Source organism: Cydia splendana, chromosome Z (assembly GCF_910591565.1).
Source record: "Cydia splendana chromosome Z, ilCydSple1.2, whole genome shotgun sequence".
Taxonomy (NCBI): domain Eukaryota; kingdom Metazoa; phylum Arthropoda; class Insecta; order Lepidoptera; family Tortricidae; genus Cydia; species Cydia splendana.
Window position 1 is genome coordinate 42,849,555 of NC_085987.1, and position 27,641 is coordinate 42,877,195.

At 38.6% G+C, this 27,641-nt stretch overlaps 1 protein-coding gene across 1 annotated transcript in view; it reads left to right on the plus strand.

The window, feature by feature from the left end:
- Positions 1-27,641, plus strand: part of LOC134804147 (protein nervous wreck) — a 91,966-nt gene that overhangs the window by 42,097 nt on the left and 22,228 nt on the right. Inside the window, exons 6-13 of the mRNA XM_063777092.1 lie at positions 212-365; positions 879-944; positions 1,378-1,539; positions 5,882-6,067; positions 11,941-12,177; positions 14,055-14,190; positions 14,602-14,765; positions 25,232-25,381. Of these exons, the coding sequence (XP_063633162.1) occupies positions 212-365; positions 879-944; positions 1,378-1,539; positions 5,882-6,067; positions 11,941-12,177; positions 14,055-14,190; positions 14,602-14,765; positions 25,232-25,381 (1,255 nt within the window). The remainder of the gene's footprint in view (positions 1-211; positions 366-878; positions 945-1,377; positions 1,540-5,881; positions 6,068-11,940; positions 12,178-14,054; positions 14,191-14,601; positions 14,766-25,231; positions 25,382-27,641) is intronic.

Below are 27,641 nucleotides of genomic sequence, written 5' to 3' on the forward strand. Positions count from 1 at the left end.
GTGTCCAGGCTCATTTTAATTTGTGTTTGTTTTAGTATTTATTGCGACAGACAGACAGAGTCAAATAAGACGTTGAGAAGTATACAGGAAGTTACGAGTTTGATCAATCACACCCATCTTTGATTTAGATTATGTACATCAACTTGCACTTAATTTTTACTTCAAATAAAAAAGTAGGTACTCGTTCCTTACCAATTATTTTTTGCCGTAGATTGAAGAAGAAGAAAGGTTCTTTCTTCCAATCGATAACCTCGCTCCAAAAGAACAGCGCCAAGGTATCGTCGCGTCGCGATCAACTCGAGGAGAAGTCAACGGGCGCCAGGAACGACTATCTGCTCAGCATCGCCGCTGCCAACGCCCATCAGGTACCAGACAAACCTTCTTGCAATGAAATAAGGTCTACCAATGATCAGTTAGAGACGGACCATGCTTATTGCTAAGTATGTATTTACACCAAGTGGTACATCAAGTATGGCACTCTAGCAAATGTACGTATTGTTACTGCCAACATAGCTTGATCAGAAGACATCGTAAATTTAATAGCATTTTCGGTGCAGCGGAGTGGTGTTAACGGAATAAACAATTTCAACCCCAAAAGTAGCGTTAATGACGTTAATATTAACCTTAATTTACCATTTCAGTTGGAATTATCTATACTATACCAATTCCGTTAACACCACTCCGCTGCACCAAAAATGCTATAAAATTTACGATGTCTGCTGATCAGTCTATGTGTCGTGCTGTTAGTAGAACACTTTCCTTCGCCACGTGTTGATTGGTTCTCACGCATGTACTAATTAAGTGGGTCACATGGGTCATTTGACTCATTTGTTTTTCAGCAATATGAAAGTAGGTACATATTATATTTTTTCCCTCAGAATCGCTACTTCCTCGTAGAGCTGCAGACCTGCATGCAGAACATGGAGTCAGCCGTATATGAAAAGGTGAGAAATGTACAAATGTTGGTTTATCTATCTAATAATTTTGTGTGATTTTAATCACCTCGGAGCCAGTAGGTATATTTTCTTCTTATGCATGTAATAGCTCCTAGCTAACATTGAGAACAGAACAAGAGTATTTTTATTCTGTTCAAAATTTTTCTAAAACTTCAAATTTAGGTTCCAGAGTTCGCGATTAGGAGTAAAATAGAATAATATGGGTCATTATATCTTGCGCGTGATATTATATCGTACTTACACTACATGTAAAATATTTGTAAAATGTACAGTCAGCAGCAGAAGTTGCTAAGCGGGAGTGGTGTTCAAAATTATCTTGGCGCGACTTTATTGTTAAGAGAATAAGAGCGTGTCAAGGTAATTTTGAACACCACGCCCGCTTAGCAACTTCTGCTGCTGACTGTACCTATTTATCGTCCAGGTGTCAGAGTTCCTGACCCTCATGGGCCGCACTGAGCTGCTGACATGCTCCGCCACCCAGCACTCGTTCGGCAAGATCCGGGACCAGGCACAACAGCTCACCCGGGACTATAACCTGCAGTGCGTGTATCTGTACTACCCGGTGCTGAAACAACACATTCAGGTTGCTAGTTTTGTCTTATGAATATTTTACTTATTTACTCCAGTGACCCAAAATTAGACTTGGCCTCCGACACAAGACAGCGCCACTTTTCTCGGCCCTGTCCTGCGCTATTTCTTGCAAATTGTTGACTCGGAATTCGCGCAGATCAGACTCAAGTCCGTTATGTCGCTACAGCAGGCGTGGCTCACTCCGCGATTTCGTCGCTTTGCTACAGGTAGCTAAAAGTACGCCACCTAGCGGCCATATCTGTCCTGATCGTAACAGACACGTTTTGTTAGAGAGTGAGTCTTCTGAACCTAGTACTATTATTTATTCTGTGGCTACAGCGATATCAGGGGCGTCCTCTCTTTTTACAGTATCAATAAGGTTTTCTCAATAAATTATTCTTATTCTTAACATTCCGATCTTCACCAAAAACTTAAGATGGCGAACGGATGAATATTTTTGTGTCCCTTATTTTGGTATTTGCAGTCGGAAAGATGCTTTCTAATAACTTTGTCAAATGTCAATAGATGTCTCTCTATGTCGGCGCAAGATCTTAAGTTGAAGTGGTTAGAGGCTGAGAAAAAGTATCAAAATTGGGTCCATATTGGCTCATATACAATTTATTATTCGAATATTTCTAATAATACCGCTTTGTAGTCATTATCATCATTTCTCCGAAAAATGTTTCTTATATATTTTTTTAATAGTTTTTTTTGTACTACGACCTACATTATTCATAACGATACATATTCCGTTTTTTTTTACTCATAATTTTATCACTGAGAATGTATCTGTGCCCATAATGTTATTTGTAAGAATTTCTTTATTTATAAACATATTTCATACAATCATTTTTACAGAGCGAAACGTAAATTACCAATACTTTTTCACTGTCGCTGTACCAATAATGTTCAACCCGATATCTCCAAGTACTGTACGAACTGCGTACTTATACTTTATGGGTCGTTAAAAAAAATAACCTCGAAGATTAAGGCGGGAGCATTTGCTCACGCTACGCTCGCTCACTGTGTCGCTCGCAGTTGTAACCTAACCTAAGCCACCTTTCTGGAACCATTTCGGTTCTGTGAGGGTCGCAGTTGTAACCTAACCTAACCCACCATTCTGGCAACGTTTCGGTTCTGTGAGGGTCGCAGTTCTAACCTAACCTAACCCACCTTTCTGGCAGCATTCCGGTTCTGGGAGGGTCGCAGTTCTAACCTAACCTAACCCACCATTCTGGCAGCATTTCGGTTCTGTGAGGGTCGCAGTTCTAACCTAACCTAACCCACCTGTCTGGCAGCATTTCGGTTCTGTGAGGCTCACAGTTCTAACCTAACCTAACCCACCTTTCTGGCAGCATTTCGGTTCTGTGAGGGTCGCAGTTCTAACCTAACCTAACCCACCTTTCTGGCAGGATTTTAACCTGCGGGCTCAGCACGGTTCCAGTTTTATCGACTATCACTATGCGCGTCCCTTTCGCACTTACATACTTGTTAGAACGTGACAGGCATGGTGACAAGGGATAAAAACGCGACCGTGCTAAGCCGCCTGACTTGACCTACTTTTCTGTTTCTTTTTGTCTTTTTTTTTCTTATTTAGAATTTACTATTGCAAGTTGCATGCTGCTATAAATAAAATCAAATATGTCGAAATCGATATGTCGAGTAATAATATATGCATAAATTTTAGTAATAGAGATATTTATGTAGAATGATATTATGAATATAATAAATTCGAAGTTCCAATGAGTATTGTTTAAAATGAAAATGTATAATGATCATTAGGATGTAAAATTGTATGAGATACATTTTCGGAGTTTCAATAATCGAATTTGCAATTTTATATGAACTTTGGCGCACCCATCAAAATTACTTATAAAATAAAGATTGTTTTTGCCTTTTGCTATACAAAACGCAACTAGAAAGAGCGCTAGAAAATATAATCGTTATAGGTAATTAATAAGAGCTATCGATTATCCCCCTTATTCATAAACGCGCTACAAACCTCAATTAGGTAACTAATAATCGATTGGCTTTATCTGTCATTTTGTTTTATGTATTTGCAAGAAAGGGATAAAACATAATTTAACTAAATCAGGCCCGTGAAGTTTTATGAATAAGGGGGTATTAATATAAACTCTTGCTGCATACACTAATTGCATATTAAAGGCTTTCCAACGAGAATCTTTCAACTGTTGCACTTGATGCACGTTCCTACCCAATTCTTAACAATTTTGAACTTAAAAGTAGTTGCTCTAAGTTGAAAATAGAAAATCATCTACTAATCGAGGTAGTGCAATACCTGTGTTGTACATGTCGAATTTGGCCCCAGTACAAACGACCACAGTATACATATGGGCAGTGGCGTAGCTAGCATGGGTGGCACCCGGGGCGGAAATTGTGGGTGTCACCCCAAAATTCAATCAAAATTGAAAAATATGTTTAATATTTTACAATTATAAAATTACGTATAATATTCCATAGCTCACAATTTACTCCATCGCTTTCATTTTAGATTCCATGAACTCTCAATAGTCCACACCCTGGCGGGTGTTGCCTCTGCGCGCGTTCTATGACACGGGCAAGGACAGCATCCGCTCGGTGTAATGTAACCCACATTTCATAAGTGTCATAAGGGTCTACATGTTGGCCTGGGCTCCGCGCACGCCTCCCAAAGGTCCGAGTCATCATTGTCCCGTGAAAGATATACAAATAATTTACGTTAAAAAAAAATTAAAAACTTTTTTTATTTCACAATGAATTTCAAATAGTCCAGAGTCACCCAATTAGAAATAGTGACATAGCTTCTCAATTACAGAAATAATCACATAATTAAAAAAAACTTTCTGAATAAAAAAACCTACGAGGCACCAACATATTATTGTTACATACCAGGAACCCCGAGATATTTTAACCATGCATTTCTGCATGAGGCCAAAATAAGGAAAAAATACTAAAAGAGTTTACGTCAATTTCGCCAAAATAAAATTGTTTTTCGATTTTTTGTACATAAAATGTAAATGCTATAATTTGTTAAACTGACACCCAAAAATAATTTTTACTTTTTTTTGTCAATTACAGAAATAATCACAATTAAAAAAAAACTTTCCACGTGAGAATTTCTCGTTTTTCGATTTTTTGTACATAAAATTTAAATGCTATAATTTGTAAAACTGTCACCCAAAAATAATTTTAACTATTTTTTTTCAATTACAGAAATAATCACATAATTAAAAAAAACTTTCCAAAGTTGCGAAACTTTCCACATGAGAATTTCTCGGTAACTTCTGAGAATGTTCTCGAGAACGAGAATTTATTTATTTATCGTAGTTTATACCATGAATATTCACGATAGTTTAGGTGTAGTATCCTTACCCCCAGAAAATTCCGACTTTTGGTCTACCGCTTCCGGTCAGAAAAATGTATGACGGCCCGGCCAAACGGTCAGACCTAGGTGGGGGGTGCTCGACCAAATGTCATATTGACGCCGCCATGTTTTTTTTTCAATATGGCCGACTTTTTTTTTTAATTTTTTCAAGTTTGCAGTAGCGCGCTGAAATTTTGGCCACGGAATCTCGGGATCCCCTAAATACCTATCAAAAATTGTTTTTTTGGAAAAATGCTACAATTGCGGGAAAACTGGCCACTTTTATTTTGTATGGCAACTTTTAAACGGTGCGTGATAGGTGGGGGGTGCTCGACCAAATGTCATAGAGGGCCCCGAGACAAAACAAACTGCATTAAAAAAAATGGCCGACTTTTTTTTTAATTTTTTTCAAGTTGGTGCGAGCGCGCTGAGATTTGGCATGGCGGGAGATAGAGGTCTCTGGATTCCTATGTCAAAACAAAGTTTTTTTGGAAAAAATCCAAGATGGCCGAACAATAATTTCCATGTTCTGAGAACATTCTCGAGAACGTTTCCGCTTTTTGGGAATGTTCTGCAATTTGTACATTGCTATGCTGGTGCTACTGGACTATGAAACTAGGCGAATTCCAAAACAGTTTATAGGACATTTTAGTCTTTAAATATGTTCAGGAATATTCTGTCAAAATCTCTCGGGTTCCTCGTGGGCATGTTGTATATTATTTCCTTAATGGCGGTTGTGCAATCTGCCACAGTTTTACGAATTTTTATAGATGGCACTACTGATGTTCACGGTCGGGTGTCACCCCCCAAATGGGTGACACCCGGGGCGGGCCGCCCCCGCCGCCCCCCCCTAGCTACGCCACTGCATATGGGTTATATTATCAGTACCTAACTAAACTCATGCAAAAATTCCCCATGTGATGCTAATTTGTTTTTGGTATGACAATAGTAACAATGGATCACCAGTACTCATTCGTATTTTGTTGAACAGTACGACTACGAGCCATGTGACAACGACCCCGTCGACATCGTTACCATGGAGCACGAGTCTGTGGCGCAGACGCTGGCGCAGGAGGCGCGGCGCTGGGCCACGCGAGTCGTGCGCGAAACCGCGCTGGTGCGGGACGCCACCCGCAAGCTGCACTTGTACCAGGCCATGCGAGAGGCGGGACAGAAGGTGAGTGACCATGGAGCATGAGTCTGTGGCACAGACGCTGGCGCAGGAGGCGCGGCGCTGGGCCACGCGCATCGTGCGCGAGACCGCGCTGGTGCGGGACGCCACCCGCAAGCTGCACTTGTACCAGGCCATGCGCGAGGCGGGACAGAAGGTGAGTGACCATGGAGCATGAGTCTGTGGCACAGACGCTGGCGCAGGAGGCGCGGCGCTGGGCCACGCGCGACGTGCGCGAGACCGCGCTGGTGCGGGACGCCACCCGCAAGCTGCACTTGTACCAGGCCATGCGAGAGGCGGGACAGAAGGTAAGTGACCATGGAGCATGAGTCCGTGGCGCAGACGCTAGCGCAAGAGGCGCGGCGCTGGGCCACGCGCGTCGTGTGCGAGACCGCGCTGGTGCTGGACGCCACCCGCAAGCTGCACTTATACCAGGCCATGCGCGAGGCGGGACAGAAGGTGAGTGACCATGGAGCATGAGTCTGTGGCACAGACGCTGGCGCAGGAGGCGCGGCGTTGGGCCACGCGCGTCGTGCGCGAGACCGCGCTAGTGCGGGACGCCACCCGCAAGCTGCACTTATACCAGGCCATGCGCGAGGCGGGACAGAAGGTGAGTGACCATGGAGCACGAGTCTGTGGCACAGACGCTGGCGCAGGAGGCGCGGCGCTGGGCCACGCGCGTCGTGCGCGAGACCGCGCTGGTGCGGGACGCCACCCGCAAGCTGCACTTGTACCAGGCCATGCGTGAGGCGGGACAGAAGGTGAATTGTTTCCACAAAAATCAATAAGTAATTGTTGAATGAAAACCTACCTTCTTGCCGCACACGTTTTTTATAATTTTATTTAAAAACTGTTTTGTAGTACTTAGTGAAAATATTTTTTAACTAATGATTAATTACTTATGTAGATACGAAATATGCTTACGCTACCCTTAATACCCTACCCTCCTAAACGTCCAAGAAACAAAGATACGTTAATACATAAAAACATTGATTCTTCGTCCTTCAAAAGTAAGAACGGAGTTCAGAGTATACTGTGGCATCGAGGCGAGAACTAGTTAGCTGGTCGTTAGTATGCATTGAAATTGATACGTATTCAACTATACATGCAAGGCGGTGCAGCAGTATCAATGTTAAATTAGGACGGGTGTCAGGAGTTAGAAGGCAGAGTCCCTGTTCACACGGAGACTGTGTCATTGACGCGCGGTCCACGCGCGGCCGATTTCATTCCTTCGATCGTTTAACTATAATATTATGTATGTATACTAAAAATAGTTTTATATATGTACGTAACGTAACTGATTAGATTTTTAAAGTTATGTAATGGGGTAATGGTAATAAGGGACATTATATACTTAGAAAAAATTAGCAATGAGAAGCTTAATCCTGGGAATGTTAAATGTCGTATCAATATCAATGCATACTAAATACTAACGACCAGTGCAAGATGCAAAGAATTTTTTCTAGTCTAAAGTTATACCTTTCGTGTCCTCCTTTCATCCATTTGACGGTTATTTACACAATACCACTGTGTCACGTGTAATGAGGAGCCCGAGATGATCAACCTCTCGTGTGCCGCGATTATATTTTTCAAATACCTAGTTTCCTTGTACGCGGATCCGATAATGTTAATTAGAATAAAACTTAAATACCTACATTAATTAAATTATTACCAATTGAAGTACTATTAACGCATCACTATTTTTGCGGCTTTCCCTTGTTCTTTAATATTGCCAAAAGTAATATTTTATGAAGAATATTTGGCATTTGAAGAGAACAATTTAATATTTAAAGATAAGCTAAATGCGTTCAAGAATCTAAATGTACCTTTACATATTGCCAGAATACTCGTAATGGCCATCACACAAGGTGTGAACAATTACGAAACATGAAGGTACGAAATTGACGAATCCGCCAAATCTGCGCTGCGAAATTAGGCTGTGTCCCGTGGGGCGCATCGCATGAGAATGACGTCGTGATTGCAATCAAACTTCTACGCGTGAGATTGCATGACAATGAATGAATTTATGAATACGGTAGTAGTTCCGAGAAGGCCACTGGCTAGCTGGGATTATATAGCTCTTGCCCTGCGCAGATAACCAGGATCGGATTGGTTTTATTTTAATTCAGTACCTCAAACAAGTACTAGATATTATGCTGTTCGAAAAGAATCACTTTGTCCAATGCTGCTTGAATATTCCATATTGCTTTGCTGCTTGTATGTTGTTGTATTTCGTTCGGTCTCTCTCATATTTTACCGTACTTCATTATTTATTTATTTGTGAAAATGGACAAGTAAAAGCGTTTCAGAAACGAGAATACAAAGTGAAGATTCACTATGCCTATAGTTTTTCCTGGAACCCTTTAAAATCTTTAAATAAAGCACTCCGTGTTCTCCTACGTATATATGTATTATGTATTATGTTTCCAGTTGTGTGAAGCGGCGGGTGGTGGCATTTATTGCAATTAGCAGGTTATTTACAAGGAATACGTGTACCTAGGTTAAGTCGATCGTTAGTCATTTACTATGCCGTTGTAGATCTATGTGTATGATAAGGCCTTCACGCAAATAAATAATTTATGATTTATGATTTACGGACAGCGGTTCGGCGAATACTATTATAATTTTAATTAGAGATAAACAATCAGCAGCATTGTAAGATAACCAAAATGATCTGCACACGCTTCTAATCTCAACATAAAAATTGTGTTCAGATACCTAATTAAAACACCTCTGCTGCTGACTGTAGGTAGGTATGTGCGCATCGAGGCTTTAAATAATCTTATTTAATAAATAAAAGTTGACTTCAAAATTAAGTCAACTCAAAATTATTATATGATATGATATGTTCAATTCAACCAATAAAAATAGTAGTAAAGTAGATACGAAACCAAGGGACCTAAGATTTTCACGTGAGGTCAGATATGGCTTTACATAATATGTAAAGCTATATCTGACCTCGTAAGGGTGATTATCTCAACGAATTTTTTTTTGCGGCGGAGCTGATAATGACAGTGTGGACTAATTGTTTCACAATGGTATTTTTTTTTCTGAAAACCTTACACAAATTATTATCTTAAGCCAAATCGCAAAATGTTATAAAAGTTATTATTTATTAAAAAAAAATTTTTCGCCGCAATTATAATTTTGGTGTAGTGTCCCGAATCCGTTTTTCTTGAATGATTTCTATAGTACAACCATAACATCCATTGATTTAACTAAAACTTCACAAACTTTTACTCGTTATTAGTCTACGTATATTATAAGAAAATAAAAGTGAAGATTAGTACATGAATTGATACTCTAAACTAAGCATTACTAGTTGTCCTGGTAAAATAGTAAATTTTGGTGGTAAATATTGAAACTGAATTTTATGGTCGAACGAAACGCAACAAGGCTAACAAACGTGGAGTAACCTGTTAATTCAGGTCTGCTCTGGCACTGAGCGATGATGCACGTGTCGTATGACGCTAGATCTGTCCAGCAAACGTGTAAGTATCTAATTTTGGTGTATTAATAGTACATTATTGTCGAGGCTCGGAAGTAGCTACTTGCAGGCTGAGGATTCGTTTTAAACGGACGACCTTGAGAGTCCGTTTAATTGAATCCGAAGCCAGCAAGTAGCCTTCCAGCCGAGTCATATAAAGTGCTTTTCTCAAAAATGGTGCAAGAAATATAAATATAATAGAAATATTTTACTAAAGCAACGTTCTTACGTATATATTTTCACAGAAAAAAGTAGAAACAATTGAAAAAGTTTGCTTTGCCGGCTTTTTATTTTTTAATTTTAAAATAGAAGTGTATTTGGGTCAAACAGATCACTGTGTTATGTCTTTCCTGTAGACATACACGAGAGTTAAGGGCTATAAAGGCTAATTTTCTTATTTAACCCTTATCCACATGAAAAGGTACTCCTTTTATTTAGAGAACTATGATAAAATCATTGCTTACATGCCCACAAGCTGTTAACTATTGCCCACAGGAGAGAAAAATGTACTGTTCGCGATAACACACTAGTTTTCTCTCCTGTGGGCAATAGTTAACAGCTTGTGGGCATGTAAGTAATGATTTTATCATAGTTCTTTAAATAAAAGGAGGACCTTTTCACGTGGATAAGGGTTAAATAAGAAAATTAGCCTTTATAGCCCTTAACTCTCGTGTATGTCTACAGGAAAGACATAACACAGTGATCTGTTTGACCCATTTTTCTGCCGAAAATACGCCAACCTATTTGAGACAGCTAAATAGTCGCGATACCAACATTATAATAATAAGTACTTATCATCTGTTTGGCTGTTTAATGGGCCTGTGCCTTTATTTGATATGGCCATTTAAACTTTTAAAAAGTTTGGAACTCGACAAATAATGGAATTTGTATGCAACATTGCAGTCCCAAAATCGAGACTGCAATGTTTTTAACTTTTTAATTTTTGACTGACCATAAACTCCACACTTCGCGACCTATTTTTTAAATGGCAAAGTCGACTTTGCCGTCTATTTTTGAGAAAAATACTTTTTAATGCAATTTTGGTGGTGTATCTAACTAATGACCGAAAAGTAGTTGTTTTTATGTGAACTGTATTTAATAGTAGTTTATGTGACTGCTACATAATGAGAGGTATTAAAATACGAGTGTGGGTTTAAGAAACGAACGTTAGTGAGTTTCTTAATAGGATCACACGAGTGTTTTAATGCCTAATTATGTACAGTTACATACACTACTTTATCTAAACACATACTTAAAACTAACTAAAAGATAAACTGTACGTCGAATGGCGGTGAATGTAAACTTTTTTCACGCATGTCACACTTCCGTAGTTTTTTTTAATTCCTAGACCTCTCCTAGACAAAAGAATGAAGTCCCTATTCTCATGTCACTCGAGATCAAATATCGTGCGGTTTATATTTAAAAAACATACTAAATTGACGTTTCGTATCGATAACTTTTTTAATATCTATGGATACTAGAATAGAGACCTACTTGAGTTTTGACTGCTGTTCCAAATTTAAACTCATAACCTACAAAAATCTATAACGTTATGTACATTAAAGTACAAATTTTCCTACTACCACAGATAAGAAAGTTCTCATAGTAAAATTGGTTGTAATAAAGCTTGTCATTTCCTACGGTTTCTGAACGCATTATAGAGCACTAATGACATGTGTGTAGATAAAGCATGTTTATAGTTTCTTTTTTAAAATATAAACTTGAAACTGCAGTGAGTGATACGGTTTACTTTTAAATATACTTTTATGCAATGGTTCTAATTTTGGTGCATCAATTTTGGCGGTTTTGGTGGTAATTTGAAAACCACCAAAATTGCTTAATGCCACCAAAATTGATACTTGTGAGCCATAACTAAGTAATTTTGTATTTGCTGTCATATAATTATATTTTGTATTCACAGCATTAATGACTAAGTGCATTGATTACCAGTAAAAAATAAATACATTACAATAAAACAAAATTTCACTTTTTGTAATTGCACTGACTTTAACCTACATTATTTGATCATGTAATGTTTTCATCTACCCTCAACTGGCTTAAGGAGCCATTTGAGGGTAGATTTCGTTTACTTTTATTGAAATACCTAAAGATACAGACTATATTAGGGATGGTGGCCAGTAAATCTAATTTTGGTGGCAACTAAATAATAAAAATCATAATATCTCGAAAACTACTATGTATAATGAAAGGCCATTACTACACAATATAGATTGTGACTAATTACGTATTATCGATACATAATTTAGATATAAACTTCAAAAATAAAAAATCCCACTTGAAAAATTAGGTAAATTTTGGACCTGTTGAAATTCACCCGTAAATCAGAAAGAAATACAGTCCTTATAGAGAATAATTCATTGTTTGTTCGTAGACGGACCCGAACGACCCGAACGGGCCGGACCTGGAGACGCGCATGGACGAGCTGCGCTCCAACATCCGCCGCTCCGAGACCTCGAAGGCCAAGTACGAGGCGCGGCTCGAGTGCCTGCGGAACAGCAGCGCGCCCGTCGACGAGTGGCTCAAGGAGATCGACCTGCTCGCCGTGCAGGACACCCTGCCGCGCAGTTCCAGTCTCCTCAGCGTGAGGACCGACGCGTCCGGGGCTGCCGTGAGTGTACATGTATGATAGCGAGGTGGACGAGAAGCTGCAGGAGATCGACCTGCTGGCCGTGCAGGACACGTTGCCGCGCAGCTCCAGTCTCCTCAGCGTGAGGACCGACGCGTCCGGGGCTGCCGTGAGTGTACATGTATGATAGCGAGGTGGACGAGAGGCTGCAGGAGATCGACCTGCTGGCCGTGCAGGACACGCTGCCGCGCAGCTCCAGTCTCCTCAGCGTGAGGACCGACGCGTCCGGGGCTGCCGTAAGTGTACATGTATGATAGCGAGGTGGATGAGTGGCTCAAGGAGATCGACCTGCTGGCCGTGCAGGACACGCTGCCGCGCAGTTCCCGTCTCCTCAGCGTGAGGACCGACGCGTCCGGGGCTGCCGTGAGTGTACATGTACGATAGCGAGGTGGACGAGTGGCTGCAGGAGATCGACCTGCTGGCCGTGCAGGAAACGCTGCCGCGCAGTTCCAGTCTCCTCAGCGTGAGGACCGACGCGTCCGGGGCTGCCGTGAGTGTACATGTATGATAGCGAGGTGGACGAGAGGCTGCAGGAGATCGACCTGCTGGCCGTGCAGGACACGCTGCCGCGCAGTTCCAGTCTCCTACTCAGCGTGAGGACCGACGCGTCCGGGGCTGCCGTGAGTGTACATGTATGATAGCGAGGTGGACGAGTGGCTGCAGGAGATCGACCTGCTGGCCGCGCAGGACACGCTGCCACGCAGTTCCAGTCTCCTCAGCGTGAGGACCGACGCGTCCGGGGCTGCCGTGAGTGTACATGTATGATAGCGAGGTGGACGAGAGGCTGCAGGAGATCAACCTGCTGGCCGTGCATGATAAGTTACGGAAAGTTTCCGAAAAGTTGCAAAAGTTCCCGGAAATTTCAGGAAAATTTTACAGGAGACGAAAGGAACTTTCATTTTGGAAATGGAATATTTCGATACCTAGGTATACAAAAATATACTATTTAAGTTCTCAAGTTCTCGACTGCACATCAGTCGTTAGGACGCCTGCTCATTGTCGTTAACGGGTTCTTAACTTCTTTGTCTTAATAAACTTGAAATAGCATTGCACTTCACAGTGTCACGCGTTGCATTGCATTTTAATAGAAGGTTCTCTATTTAGACATTTCCGTTATAGTACTACTTACATAAATTGTAATCAATGTTTCTGAATTATTAATAAAATAGCGATTCAGACTGATTATATTTATTTATAAATCTTAAAGCATATAATACATAATGGTTGTACCTTTTACCAGAACTTAGTGTATTGCACCTCCAACGTCATTTAAAGACTTATAAATCAATAACAAACAACTCGAGCATAAACATCTTGCATTTCTCGTTACTGAAATATGATGTGTACAAGGAATTGTGTACAAGGAGTGGGCGGGACAAGGTGCTCACCCACTTCACCCCCATCACTATATTAAGTAGAGGGAGTCCTTGATGTTTGATTCCTCAAAGTTCACGCTCGGAATATTTCATTGCGCAACCTACGTAAGCAACCCACGCCTGACTTGATAAATATTGCTATTTATGAAACACACGAAATGGTTGAGCTATATTATTATTTTGGAGTTTAAATGAAGATACCTATTAAAATAATTATCGTGATATCACATGTTACTTCATTCCAGTATATTATTACGTATATTACGAAACCTAATACAAAATCGTCATATTGTAATTTTTTGTTACGGTTTGTGCGGAAAGAGAAGAGTAGTGGAATGTATGGGGCCCAATACATTCCACGACTCATCTCTTTCCGAACAGACTCTACTTACTAATGATTGTTAATTGGCGCCCAGGAAGGTTCAGAATTAAGAAGCTTTTATCGTCTTTTGAACACATTAGTAATGTCAGCGTATGTTCCAGGATCAGCCGAGCTCCGACTCATTCTACGACAGCGACAACACCGAGGGCGAGCAGGCCCCGGCCGCCTCCGTGTCGGGCCACCAACGGACCACCTCCGGCTCGCAGCACGAGGACGAACACGACGAGGAGGTTGACAGTAAGTGCGAGTGCAGCGATAGTTCTAAGGGTAGCTCTGCCATCTTGAAAGTTTAACATAGTGGCAAAGCAGATGAGTAAGTGCAGAAGTTTCGTGTTAAGGTTACTGTATTTGCTTTTATAATTATGAAACACATTATGCATCCCTTATATTTGTTTTACAGTCTGTGATTAATGCATTAAAAAATATGTAAATTACTTGTCAGTTTTTTATCTACAATAATACATTATTTTGACTTTTATCAAGTTCCCAAATCCAACCAGGCTCAAACCCAGAGGCAAAATGTAAAAAAGGCCTCTTTATTTGTGTGTAACACAGGAGAAGGGAGGGTGATGGTTGGTTGGGACCCTCCACCTCCACCCGCAGATGATTCTCGGGAGATCGGCTGGAATACAAGAGTTTCTTCCGCAGCGGCGCTGGAGGAGGAGAGGATGCGCATGGAGCAGCTGGCGGTGGGCTGGGACGACCCCACGCAGGTCAACTGGGGCGAGGAGCCGGTGGCGGAGGCGCCGGCCGCCGGCGTGGAGGCGCCCGCCGCTCCGCTCTACAAGTGCACCGCGCTCTACTCCTACACGGTGAGTTCTGTATAATCCATGGGCCAGCCAAGATATCGGTATAATTTGGGGGTACCAAATTATACCATTTGCTTAAATTTGGCTAGCTGGCCCATGGACTAGTAAACGTTAGTCCCACAGCTGGAGGTTCGCCTTCATGGATCTGGTTAACGGGGGCGAGGAGCTGGAGGCGGAGGCAAAAATAATTCAGCCTAAAATATTATCTATTATGATTAAAATATTTACCTAAGCTAAAGTTAACGAAAATTCCCGATAAATTCCAATTATGGAGAGTTTATTAACTATATATGCGGTATTGGATAGAGCTTTATAGGTACAGTATTGGAGTCAACTAACCAACGGCTACTCCTCGAAATTGCTATTCGCATTCAACTAACATAATACCCCCTTTATGCACCAAACGCAACAAGACTGGTTGTATAAGTTATCAAAGCCAGACTAATTTAAAGGCTCCTCTTGTGCAATTGAAATTGGAAATGTAATACTGTGATGCATTTGGAGTGGTATTGAATCGTAGCCACGTACCTTTATTATGATCCACCTAATCGGTATTTGAAATTACTGGGCGTACCTAAACACGGAATGGCACAGAAGATTATTCAACCCAATGTTGACGTTTGGCTACTCTAGTTGATTGTTACTTCATAAACAAAAGCCTAACTAAGATACAGAATGTGCCCCTTTGAAGCCAACCAAGCTCTTAATCGTTTTGATTGGCCAACTGCTATGATTAGGTACCTATTATAAATGAAACATTAGATAGGTTAGTATTTATTTAGTAATTTCATACATTTAAGGAAAGAACCTGATCAGAATTGAACAATTAAAACATTTTTACCTACTAATAGAAATGTAATTAAAATGTTTGCCTTTGCATAGAAGTCAATCCTGTTATTTTAACATCACTTTATGCCAGGCAATGTGTCCAAATAGCAAGTACACCACGTACAAATGTACCAAATAGCAATTACACCACGTACAAATGTACCAAATAGCAAGTACACCACGTACAAATGTACCAAATAGCAATTACACCACGTAAAAATGTACCAAATAGCAAGTACACCACGTACAAATGTACCAAATAGCAATTACACCACGTACAAATGTACCAAATAGCAAGTACACCACGTACAAATGTACCAAATAGCAATTACACCACGTACAAATGTACCAAATAGCAAGTACACCACGTACAAATGTACCAAATAGCAATTACACCACGTACAAATGTACCTAGTGCATAATTGTTTTCCATCGTATTTTCACGGAAACGTTCGTATTTGTCATGCTACTTCAATCAACTTCAGTACTTTTTGTACCGAGACTGACTGAAATAGCAAAATACGTTCGTACGTATCCGTGAATATACGATAGAAAATAATGATTTATGCACTACATCCTGATCTACTTATTATAATCGTTACCTCCTTTCACCCATTCGAAATATGACCAACTTTCGAAAGTATTTTTCACCATTATTCCACTTTATTTATGAAATGCGTTTAAATGTCGTGGGCCCTTTTCTGACTAATTCATGCATATAAGGTAAAGGGCCCCTGTTTCGGCAGGTTAAGGCTCTTGAGAGTGAGTTGAGAGTTTGTATATTTTTTTAAATATTACTAAGCATATCATTACCTTGAAAGCTTTTGAATAAGTTATATTAGTTCTTTGTTGATAATTTAATGTATAAACTGTAGGGTTTTAGTTGAAACTTTATTTTATATGAATTTTGTCGTGAACCTCTTATTTGGCTCCCATTTCGTGATACAAATTTAGGTCAGCTCCTAAGTTCGTGAATTCGTGTCCCCTGTTTCGGCATAAAGTTTTCTTAGAGTAATTGGTGATAATTTGCTGATAATCATTTATATTTAACGGTCTTACCTACTTACGACTAGTGGCTCTGTGAGCTGTAGACCTCGCGAGCAGAGCTTGAAATAACATGGTGCTAAGAGCTTTAAATACACCGTGTTTTTTTTGATTTCCGTTAATTTCAAGGGTGCATTCCTGAGCTTAAATCAAGTAACTTTCTCAAAGACACCGATGTTCTAATTAAGTCCATTTCGGAGATAATCCATAATTTATTTTTTTACTATAAGGCCTCTACAAGCGTGTACACTTGCCTTAGGGCCGGCTTACATATTGATTAGTGTTTAGAATGAGTTCATACATTTGCTACTAAACTTAAGGCGAGGTATGCCCGAGGAAAATTTTCAGATTCTGTCAAATTACCCCATTTCACACACAAGCACACTTCACGCACACTACCTCACTTTACTGGGACAGGTCAGTGACCCATCCTGTTTTTTTTTAAGATGCAAATGAGAGTATTTTGAGTTTCGTGTTAACCACTAGCCTCCTTTGAGGAAGAGAAACTCTACAAAAGTTCCATTGAAAGAAGGAAGAGAAACAATATATTTAGGGAAGTGTCCGGCTCCCGCCCTCTGCCACGCAGGGGCATATTTAAAAAAATGGCCGCGCCATTTCTCCTACCCTTCAACCGGAAGCCCTGCCACCCGAAGGGATATTGATTATTGATTAGATTGATTGCAATTAATTTTCTCGAGCACGTTCCGTTTCAAAGATATCTTTCATGTTTTCAGAAAAATGCGGTTGGGTACAAAAGTAACAAAGCCGTATAGGTACAAAAGTAACATTTACATCCCATACAATATATACCTATTGAATCTAATATGGTGTTACATGCTTAATGCGTCAATGATGATTTAAACCAGGGCTCTCCAAACCCCGGCCCGCGGGCCAAATCCGGCCAGCGAAGCGTTCCAATCCGGCCCGCGGGAGCCAGGCACCAGGTGTTCAGCCCTATCAGTATCAGTTCAGCAGCAACCAGATACACCCTCCCCTCGGCGCCGACGGTGCCCCGCGCGAAAATTCTGAGGCGCAATATGGCCCTCAGGTAAAAAAGTTTGGAGACCCCTGATTTAAACGATGTATGCCATATTTGTGAGTGAAAAAACTCTGACCCTGAATTATCTGAGTAGAAAACATGTTTATAACAGAATAATTGACCTCATCACTTGAAATAAAAACAATTTCTAACGAGGACTTAATATTGATTTGTTTTCTTAAAATGCAAATATTAAAGTGTGTGATCAATAATAATTTACATATTTAATTAGTACTTTTTTGATTTGATATACCTAATATACCTATCATATTATATTAATTACAGCCCACTGTGTCTTGTTACTTTTGACCCACACGTGTTACTTTCTGCACGCCAACGGGGTCATGAGTAACAAAAGACGATTTTTTAGTCACTCTGGTACTTACATACAAAATACACAATTATAAGGTTAATCAAGATGTTAATGTACAGAACATGCAATGAAGTTAAATATGACTACATTAATTTCATCAAAATAATAACGGTTAGCCAGAAACTAAGGTCAAAGTACAAAGTGTTGCGTTTCTCCCCGCTCTCCCCTACGCATCCAAAATTACTGTCCACCTATGTTCATCACTACATTTTTGCAAACATATCGTTATCTTTATCAATAAATAAAGTCCTGGCAGGGTGAAAATTTAATTTTGGCGGATTGTTTTTCTCTGCATCTGACTGTACAGCTACGCCAAATTTTTGGTAAACTTACGGTTATATGTTCAGAATCTGAATCTGTGTAGTTATTTAGTACGAAAATACTTAAGATGGACATTCCTCTGGTCCTTGAACTACGTCCAAAAGAGAGGTATGGGCACTGTGAATTACATCTCGCTTTGTGTGGTAGGACACAGCACAGCGGATGTCATTCCAGATCTAGAGCAGAGCTCAACCTTACAGAAATCTGCAGCCAAATAACACTAGATCCTACTCATAGTATTGTTCCTGCCGGTGAGTATGGTTGCCAGTTATCAACGAGGGTGCGGAGGGTTAGACACGGCAACAAGCATGTATCTAACACCTCTGGAGTTGCAGGCGTCCATAGGCTACGGAGACTGCTTACCATAAGACGGGCCGTATGCTTGTTTGTCATCGACGAGGTATAAAAAATAAAATTAAATATGCACAGAATATAATTGAACTAGAAACTTTGTTTTATTTTATAGTAAATTTGGATAACAATCGATACATAGACAATCACAGTAAACCAGTCCGCAACGGTATTGGCCTGTAAGCCTCGTAGGCAAGTATATCTCGGCCTCACGAGCCGCAAAAACTCACTAGGACTGAGGCTAGACCATAGTCGTTTATTTATTCTTGATTTCATGAAGGTTTGCAGAACAGCACGTAACCGCATTATATATCTGGGCGGACCTCACAGCAACAAAATAGGTGTACCGCTTCAAGATTTTCAAGTAGTACACGAAATATTTACATATCGTTCCGTATTAATAGGTAATATTTGAAGATCAAAAGTTCTCTAACATAAATACAAGATCACAAAATTGACATCACAATCAGTTCATTGACGTTGACGTACAGAAGTCACATGGGTACGTTTTTAAAATTACGCAATATTAGGTAATACCAGCATAATGAAAATTAACTCCAATCAGTAAGTATGAGTCTTCAAACTTTTTTCATTTCAAGCGGGGTTTCAAGGAGCAAATTACTTAAATGATTTTAGAACCGTATTGTTTTGAGATAGTTTACTGCGTTTTTCAATAATTATCCCCCGTAAACAACAACAAATCAAATTTAAGATGAGACCCGAGCTCTATGTGATGATAATTAATCTACCCTATTTTTTTAAATACAATTTGTCTACTGGTATACTTTTTCGTATACGTATATGATTTAATGTCAAAATAATTGCAAAACCCAACTGTCAGTTTAGTGCGCCCCGCGATAGGACCGCCTTCGTTCAAGCCCAGCGGGCATCTGATCAAAGAAGTTGCGTGCACGGGACCGCTGATATCATGTCTTTGAACTTATTTATTTAATGTTAAATTTAAAAAAAAAGTAATCGCGGAATTCGCTCAAGCATAAAATTGCGCGTTATTAGAAGCAGTTTTCATATTTTTATCTTTTGTGCACATATTGTTACGAATGTTTAAAGTCCGTTTTAGACCTATGTTCGTGATCGTTTTCTATCGAGCAAAAGTCAAAAACTTAGGATTCGAATCGCGGAAGTCACTAGAAAAAGCCCTCAAGATTGCTAATTGAATGTATGGCAGCCGTATTGTGATCCAAAAAAGAGCTACGGCTTTTTAAAAACTTCGTTTTCTGAACCCACTGCACCTTAAGTACAATCTCGGTCGATTGATGTACGAAATGACATTGATATGTCACAGATTTCAATTGTTTGGTTGAGTTAAATGTAATGCCCGTGTTACAACAACGCTATATGCTACATTTAATTACTTTTTAAACAAAAAAAAAAACAAAAAAGAAAACAAAAAAAATTTTTTTTTTGAAAATTAACTATGCCATTTAGTTCTTATAAACGTACTTAACTATACCCCGAAGTTAACGGAATTCAATAAAAACACGGTGTATAGTAAATTAAAGAAAAACAATACGAAATTTATGTGTAAAAAAATACAAAAAGTTATAATATCCCAGCATACAATTACTGGGGATCGAACCCAGACCCTCTGTGCAAACAGAAAAAGCGAACGTTTACAAACTGAGCCAAATAGTTCTTAGATGGGTTGACGAAATTTAGCTACTCCTTCTCAAATTAAAATTAGTTAAAATTAAATATCTAAATACCGCCTAAACCAGCGATAATTTTTTTCTGCATTTTTTGCTATTAACTCTGTAAACATGTCTCAAAAAGAAAAAAGTCTTATGATATCGATACGACTATTTGTTTAGGCGCCAGGTATCACGACTCCGCCATTTTTAAAAATTTCCAAAAACCGGATTGACAAAAAAAATTTATTTAGTCATAAAATTCGGTCACAAAATTTCACGAGAATCGGTTAAGAATTGCGACCTGTAGAGGAGAACATCCGGACATACGAAAGCAAAATGCCCGAGTCAAAACGTAGACCTTCGCTTCGCTTCGGTCAAATAATTGTATGGTCAAATTAAAAATAATATTAAAAAAAATAATAATTTGAGAGCTAGCTTAAAGTTATTTGTACTCGTCGTCTTTAATGGTTGAATTAAGACTTTGTAAACCATATGGGTACTTTAATACGTGATTAAGAGCCAAACTATTTAAATAATTAAATAAAAATTAAAATTAAAATAAATTGAAAAATAAAAAATATTTACAAAAAATAATTTACTATCTTATACGTTAAATATAAACATATACAAAAATAAATCAAATAAATTGAATAATAAATAAAATTGTGCTAGTAGTTAATATGAGAATATACGTGGAATATACCTTAAAATTTTTAACTCGGGTCACATTCAAACTCGTTTTATGAGAATTCTAGTGAAAAAAACATATACCGAATTTCGCTCATACGAAACTTCATGAAATACATTAATTGTTTACTAATTTATTTTTTTAATTATCTTCGTTGTTATATTTAAAAACAAGCACTCAAAATGTATCTAGAAAATCCTTGATTCGTTAGTGGCACGAAATAGGAGACACACGAAAAATAAAATGACCGCTATTTCGTGAGTCGATTTATTGCAATTTTAAGTTATTTCTATGCATATATTCAATCTTTTTTCTTATCAAATCAATTACTAAGGAACCCACAGAAACACTCCCAAAAACTTTTATTCGAATGGGTTTAGCTTTTCCTTCCTATAAGCTTAACAAGTGAGAGCGCGCACCTTACGCCTAAAAAAAGTGCACGCATACAACACAGCTGTTCGCGGCCCACTGACAGTTTCGACCGTCGTATTACTCTCAGTTTAATTACTAAAATATTGGTTATTACTTTATTGAAGAGATTAAATAATACAGATTTTTTTCATATGTATAATTAGAATAAAAAATAATTGAATTCCTTATTATTTGCGCCAGAAACAAAACTAACGAAATAACGTACTAACACGAACTTGGGGCCGTTTACCTTAGTCAATTTTATTTTCGTAAAATTTTCGTGGCCACTATTTGAATTTAGAACTAATAAGGTAAAACTGGTCAGTCATTCAATTTTTATATATTTTGAGTTAATTGGAGGTACCTAAAAAAGTAAAATTAGAGGGCTACCATATCAAAAGAATTTAAACGTGTAACTAAGTTCAAACGGTGCATTTAATTTATCAAAGGCCGATTTAGTTCCCCCGATAGAACTAAGCACTTTATATTAGAAAAGCAGAGTAAATGTATTAATTTTCTTAAGCGTTTCTTCAGAGGAGTGTTTCTTTTTACAAGCTTTTATTTACTTTCACCTGACCGTTGTCTGTAATCAAATCTTGCAAGTTAAATTTGATCCACTTTCCGGTTTCCGATTGAGCTAAAATTTTGCATACATACGTGAGTCGGGTGACAATGCAATATTATGGTGTCATCGAGTTGATCTGATGATGGAGACCGGAGGTGGCCATATGGTATGGTGGAACTATGTGATAAAACAACGAAACCTAATTGTGTTTGGGCTGTTTTGAATTGTCTCGATGAGTATTAGTTGTCTGTTGTAAGAAAAGTACAGTCAGCGATAAAAGCTTGTACCAAAAATGAAATTTTTGCCAAAAACTTATTAAGAGTTAAGTTAGTTCTCGCTCGGGCTGATCCGATCTATACATGTCAGTCTATATTAATCTCAACTGGGGGTTAAATTTATTGACTAGAATTGTGATCAATTGATCATTTCAAGCTCTCTAAGCTTTTCCATTACTCGCTGAACCTATTAGCGCGTGTCAATTTAATTCTAACGTAAATCCGTACGTCAGTGGATAGTGGAACATTCATTAAATATGAATTATTTAAAATAGTGAATAGAATCAGGCGTTACTTTGCGGAAATCCATATTAATTAAAACCAAAATATTACTTTGCTAATCCGCGAAAAGATAACGTGCTAGTAAATCAGTGCTAACCCGTTATACTTACTTGCGTATTTTTACATGCAATTAATATTCCCACCCTCCCACCGCAAAAATAAATACGCAAATAAATATATATAACAAACCACCACCAAAAGAATAATCCTCGACACGTGTTTCGCCTCTCTACGAGGCATCCTCAGGAGTTGTTGACGGTCAATTGAATGTTGCGTCATCGCCGTTATTACGATTTTTTCCATCTCACTCACACTTGCACAGTAGGGGGAGTGGTCAAGGTATAAATATGGCCGACCATTCTAGACAGGTCATTCCGTTGCCGGGCGTCAGACCGTCAACAACTCCTGAGGATGCCTCGTAGAGAGGCGAAACACGTGTCGAGGATTATTCTTTTGGTGGTGGTTTGTTATATTAAAAGGCCCTCTATATTTAATTAAAATTATAAGTAAAAAAAACTTATTTAAAAACAAGCTTTTATTTAAATGCACTAAAAATAATAAAATAAATTTTTCCTTTAAAAAATTTACCATCAAGTTTTATATAAGTTTTTTTTACTTATAATTTATTTTTTACTTTTTAGTTATCGCTGGTCAGATTTCTCAATCTGTTCATCTCATTCAACACATCATTGTTGCAAGGTTATTCAAATAGGAATATTACAATGTGCTATTACAATTCAATAAATTTACTAAAAACTTCATCTTTTGTTTTAATAAAATAACTAAACGTTTTACCCGAAAAATCATCTATAAAAAGTAGCATAATCTCGAACCACCGTACGATGTTTGCGGCATATGCCCGCAAACGTGAGTATGTAGGTATAAGCCCTAAGACTTCAGTCGCTCATCGTGACGAGTCGGATGTCCAACCCAGCGTGTGTCTATGTTGCACCAAACCTGAGTCCCACTAGGTACAGCCAGGGTTCAGCATCAGCTCTATCTTGGATACTGCTTTCCGAAGTGCTCATCAAAACGTGTCGGATGTCCAAAACAGCGTGTGTCTGTGTTGCACCAAACCCGAGCTCCACTAGGTACTGCCAAGGCTCAGCATCAGCTATCTTGGGTACTACTCTACCAAGTGATCATCATGACGAGTCGGATGTCCAAAACAGCGTGTGTATGTTGCACCAAACCCGAGCTACACTAGGTACTGCCAGGGTTCAGCATCAGCTCTATCTTGGGTACTACTCTCCTAAGTGCTCATCGCGCTTGATGCGAGATTTAAGTACTCGTATTTACTTTGTGAATTTATTTATTTATTGATTATATTTTTAGTTTATTTTATTTTTATTTTATTTACTTTGTATGAAAATTTTAATAATTGCAAAAGTTGCTAGAAAGAAAAGATCCGCATGCGAGCACTTCATTCCCGCAGCTCGGCCTTCGGCCTCGTAAGGCTCGGTCGGCTTGGGATCTCGTAAGGGACGCTCCGGGCCTTCGGCCGTACGCGGAGCTCGGCCTTCGGCCTTCGCTGGGTTTCGAAGCTCGGCGTCGGGCCTTCGGCCCGTCGCTTCGCTTATTAAAACACTTGGGGAGGATTGGTTTTGCTTTGGGGTTTAAGCGGGAAGTTGGAGCTTAAACACAACCCAATAGTAGATAAAAGTGTCTTAGACAAGTGAAACGGCGGGCCAAAGGCCGAAGGCTCCTTCCAGTTTTTTTTGTCAAAATTCAATTATTTTGATACTAGTTTATATCGTTGACTGTACTTTCTTTCCACAGTCAACTAATACTCAACGAGACCATTTTAACAACCCTAAACACAATTACGTTGTGTTATTTTATCACCGAGTTCCTATGGCCACCTCCTGTCTCCATCATCAGATCAGCTCGATGGTACCATAATATTGAATTGTCATCCGACTTACATATGTATGCAAATTTTTAGCTTTTGTAATAATTCAATTATATTGATATACTAGTTTTTATCGTTGACTGTACTTTTCTTTCCACAGTCAACTAATACTCAACGAGAAAATTCTAACAACCCTAAACACGATTAGGTACGTTGTGATATTTTATCACAGAGTTCCTATGGCCACCTCCTGTCTCCATCATCAGATCAGCTCGATGGTACCATAATATTGCATTGTCATCCGACTTACATAATTATGTAGGTATGCAAGTTTTCAGCTTTTGTAAAAATTCAATTATAATGATACTAGTTTTTATCGTTGACTGTACTTTTCTTTCCACAGTCAACTAATACTCAACGAAACAATTCTAACAACCCTAAACACAATTACGTTGTGTTATTTTATCACCGAGTTCCTATGGCCACCTCCTGTCTCCATCATCAGATCAGCTCGATGGTACCATAATATTGCATTGTCATCCGACTTACATATGTATGCAAAATTTCAGCTTCATTGGAAGTAGGAAAGTGGGTCAAATTTAGCTTGCAAGATTTGACCCGTACAAACATAGTTAAGTACATATTTACATACATAGGTACATTGCAAGTTAAATAAAAGCTTGTAAAATAACTAGTTTTAAGTTTAAAAAATTGTTCTGATAAGAATATATTTTAAATAACAACAATTATACTTTTTTTTTACTTGATTAACGATTGATTTCCTCTCGCAGGCCCAAAATCCAGACGAGTTGTCGATCATAGAGAACGAGCAGCTGGAGGTGGTTGGCGAGGGCGACGGCGACGGCTGGCTGCGCGCGCGCAACTACCGCGGCGAGGAGGGCTACGTGCCCCACAACTACCTGGACGTAGAGCGAGAGCAGGTCAGTATGGGATGTTATGTGTGCTAGAGCGACGTAAATAAGGTATTCTCCTACTAGACAAATCAGTTTCTAATGAGAACTATCAAATCGATTTCCTAATATGGAATTTATATGAAAACTAATATAGACGTCACAGTCAACTCACGTACTTTTTATATTTCTATCCGATTTATTAAACAAGAATTGTGTTTAAAAATAACTGCTATCTTAATTTTTCTAATAATTGTCTGGTTCTTTAATTTGTGCATGGTGTGAAATTATTTATTTTAAATACAGGAGGTCCATATTGTGCGTATGCTGACTTCAAAAACTCCAGGGAATTTAAAAATGTTGACAACATTGAGCATCTGGTGTTTTCGTTATTTTCTAATATAAAGAATTGACGATCCAGCTGCTTTTGTAGAATACCGTACCTTTTTAAATAATCTTTAAACACAACCTTATTGTGAAGCAAAAATGTGCATTTAGAATTATTTTTGCGTCATTTTCAAATGGGGCTAGATAAATTGTTGCTTCTCTCCGAGTGTAGGTACTTATTTGTACACAAAGGTTGGGTGTTCACAATGCTGATTATTTCCTTGTCTTTAAATACTGCTTGTTGTACAATTGTGGCGCTTGATTAAACGTTTAACATTAAACAGGTAAAATTTGTTCAGCCTATAAGTGGCTAGGTAAATAACTAATATTAGGTATTACGAAAATTTGATATTTCATCGCTTCGAGAAGCCATTGAACGCGAGATTTTTCTCCACCTCGAGATGGTTGTTACAGCCAACTGGGCTATGGAAGACTCGACTGATTGAATTTTACAATCTCTATACCTTCTTGTTACGCCTAAAGAAACTTACAATTTATTAACAGATTGCTTTATGCAAAATTAGTTTACTAAACTTCTTCTTCAAGCGGTGTGTAACTGGTTACAATTTATCATTGCATGGCATGTGGCGTTGTAAGCGTATCATCTATTAGCTTGGCTCACTACAAGTACAGTAACGTCCCTACTCAGAGGCATAACTCACTGCAGGTACTATACAGGACTTAACAGATAACATTTATATAAAAAATATCTCGCTAGGTATTAACAGCAACACTTTTAACTGACATTCGGTGGACCTTATATTTGTAATTACATATAATTCTTTCACGCAACGCATCATTAATAGTATATAAGTAAATACCTATAGTTTCTGCTATAGAATAAAACCTATAAAGGATGCAAACATCGAAACTCTTTTGGGTTTTCATAAACCGAACTACCTAGTCACGACTTACAGGGTGTAACATATATGATAGTGGGGATCCGGTTAATTCGGTATCGGGATCTGATTAGAAAAAAGCAGAAAAAAAATACACGTGTTTTTTTTTATGGGGCATGTCGTCCGAGTCGGCCAACCCTCCATGCAAAGGCCAAAAATTGCCTGAGACAAAAAAAATCTTCGACTTTTTCTTAATCAGAACACGATACCGAATATGCCCTTAAACGGATGCCTAATATTTTTGTTACACCTGTATATGTGAATAAGTAGGTTAGGTAGACACCTCTGTTCAAAAATATCAAACACGTTGCAAAGATCTTGAGTACAAAGACGCAGCATGAAGCAACGATACATATTTATTTTTACGATACACAGAATTGAAAAGTATATTTAGGTAATTTGTAGCTAATATAATATCGTTATGAGGCTCTTCTATCGTTATGTGCACACAATCGTGATGCCTCTAAGCGGGAGGGATATTTTTACTTGTTATTTTTATCTTACTGGGGTTTACTTACTTACACACACTGATTATTGTAAATTATTGTATGTATTAGGCTCAAATATTCGTGTATGTAGGTACAGACTATAGCTGTATCTTTAGGTATTTAAATAAAAGTAAACAAAGAATTTTTACATTTTTGGGTAGTTATAAGATTTATTGGTTATCCAACCAAATACAAAACCGCCTGGATCTGTCACTGAACGACCTGACTTTAACCTACTTTAGTTGATTGTGTAATGTTTTCATCTACCCTCAACTGGCTCAAGGAACCATTTGAGGGTAGATTTTGTTTACTTTTATTTAAATACCTAAAGTTACAGACTATAGTATTTATTACTTTCAATTACATATATTTTGAAAGAAAGTGGCTTAGTTTTTTTTAGAGAAAAGGATGTTACGATTGATTAATCTGGTTCGACTTAAATGAATAGCTCTTTTAAATATCCCCAGAAACTTTACACAATTAAGCCAATAACCTAAACAACTGACATCTACAGTT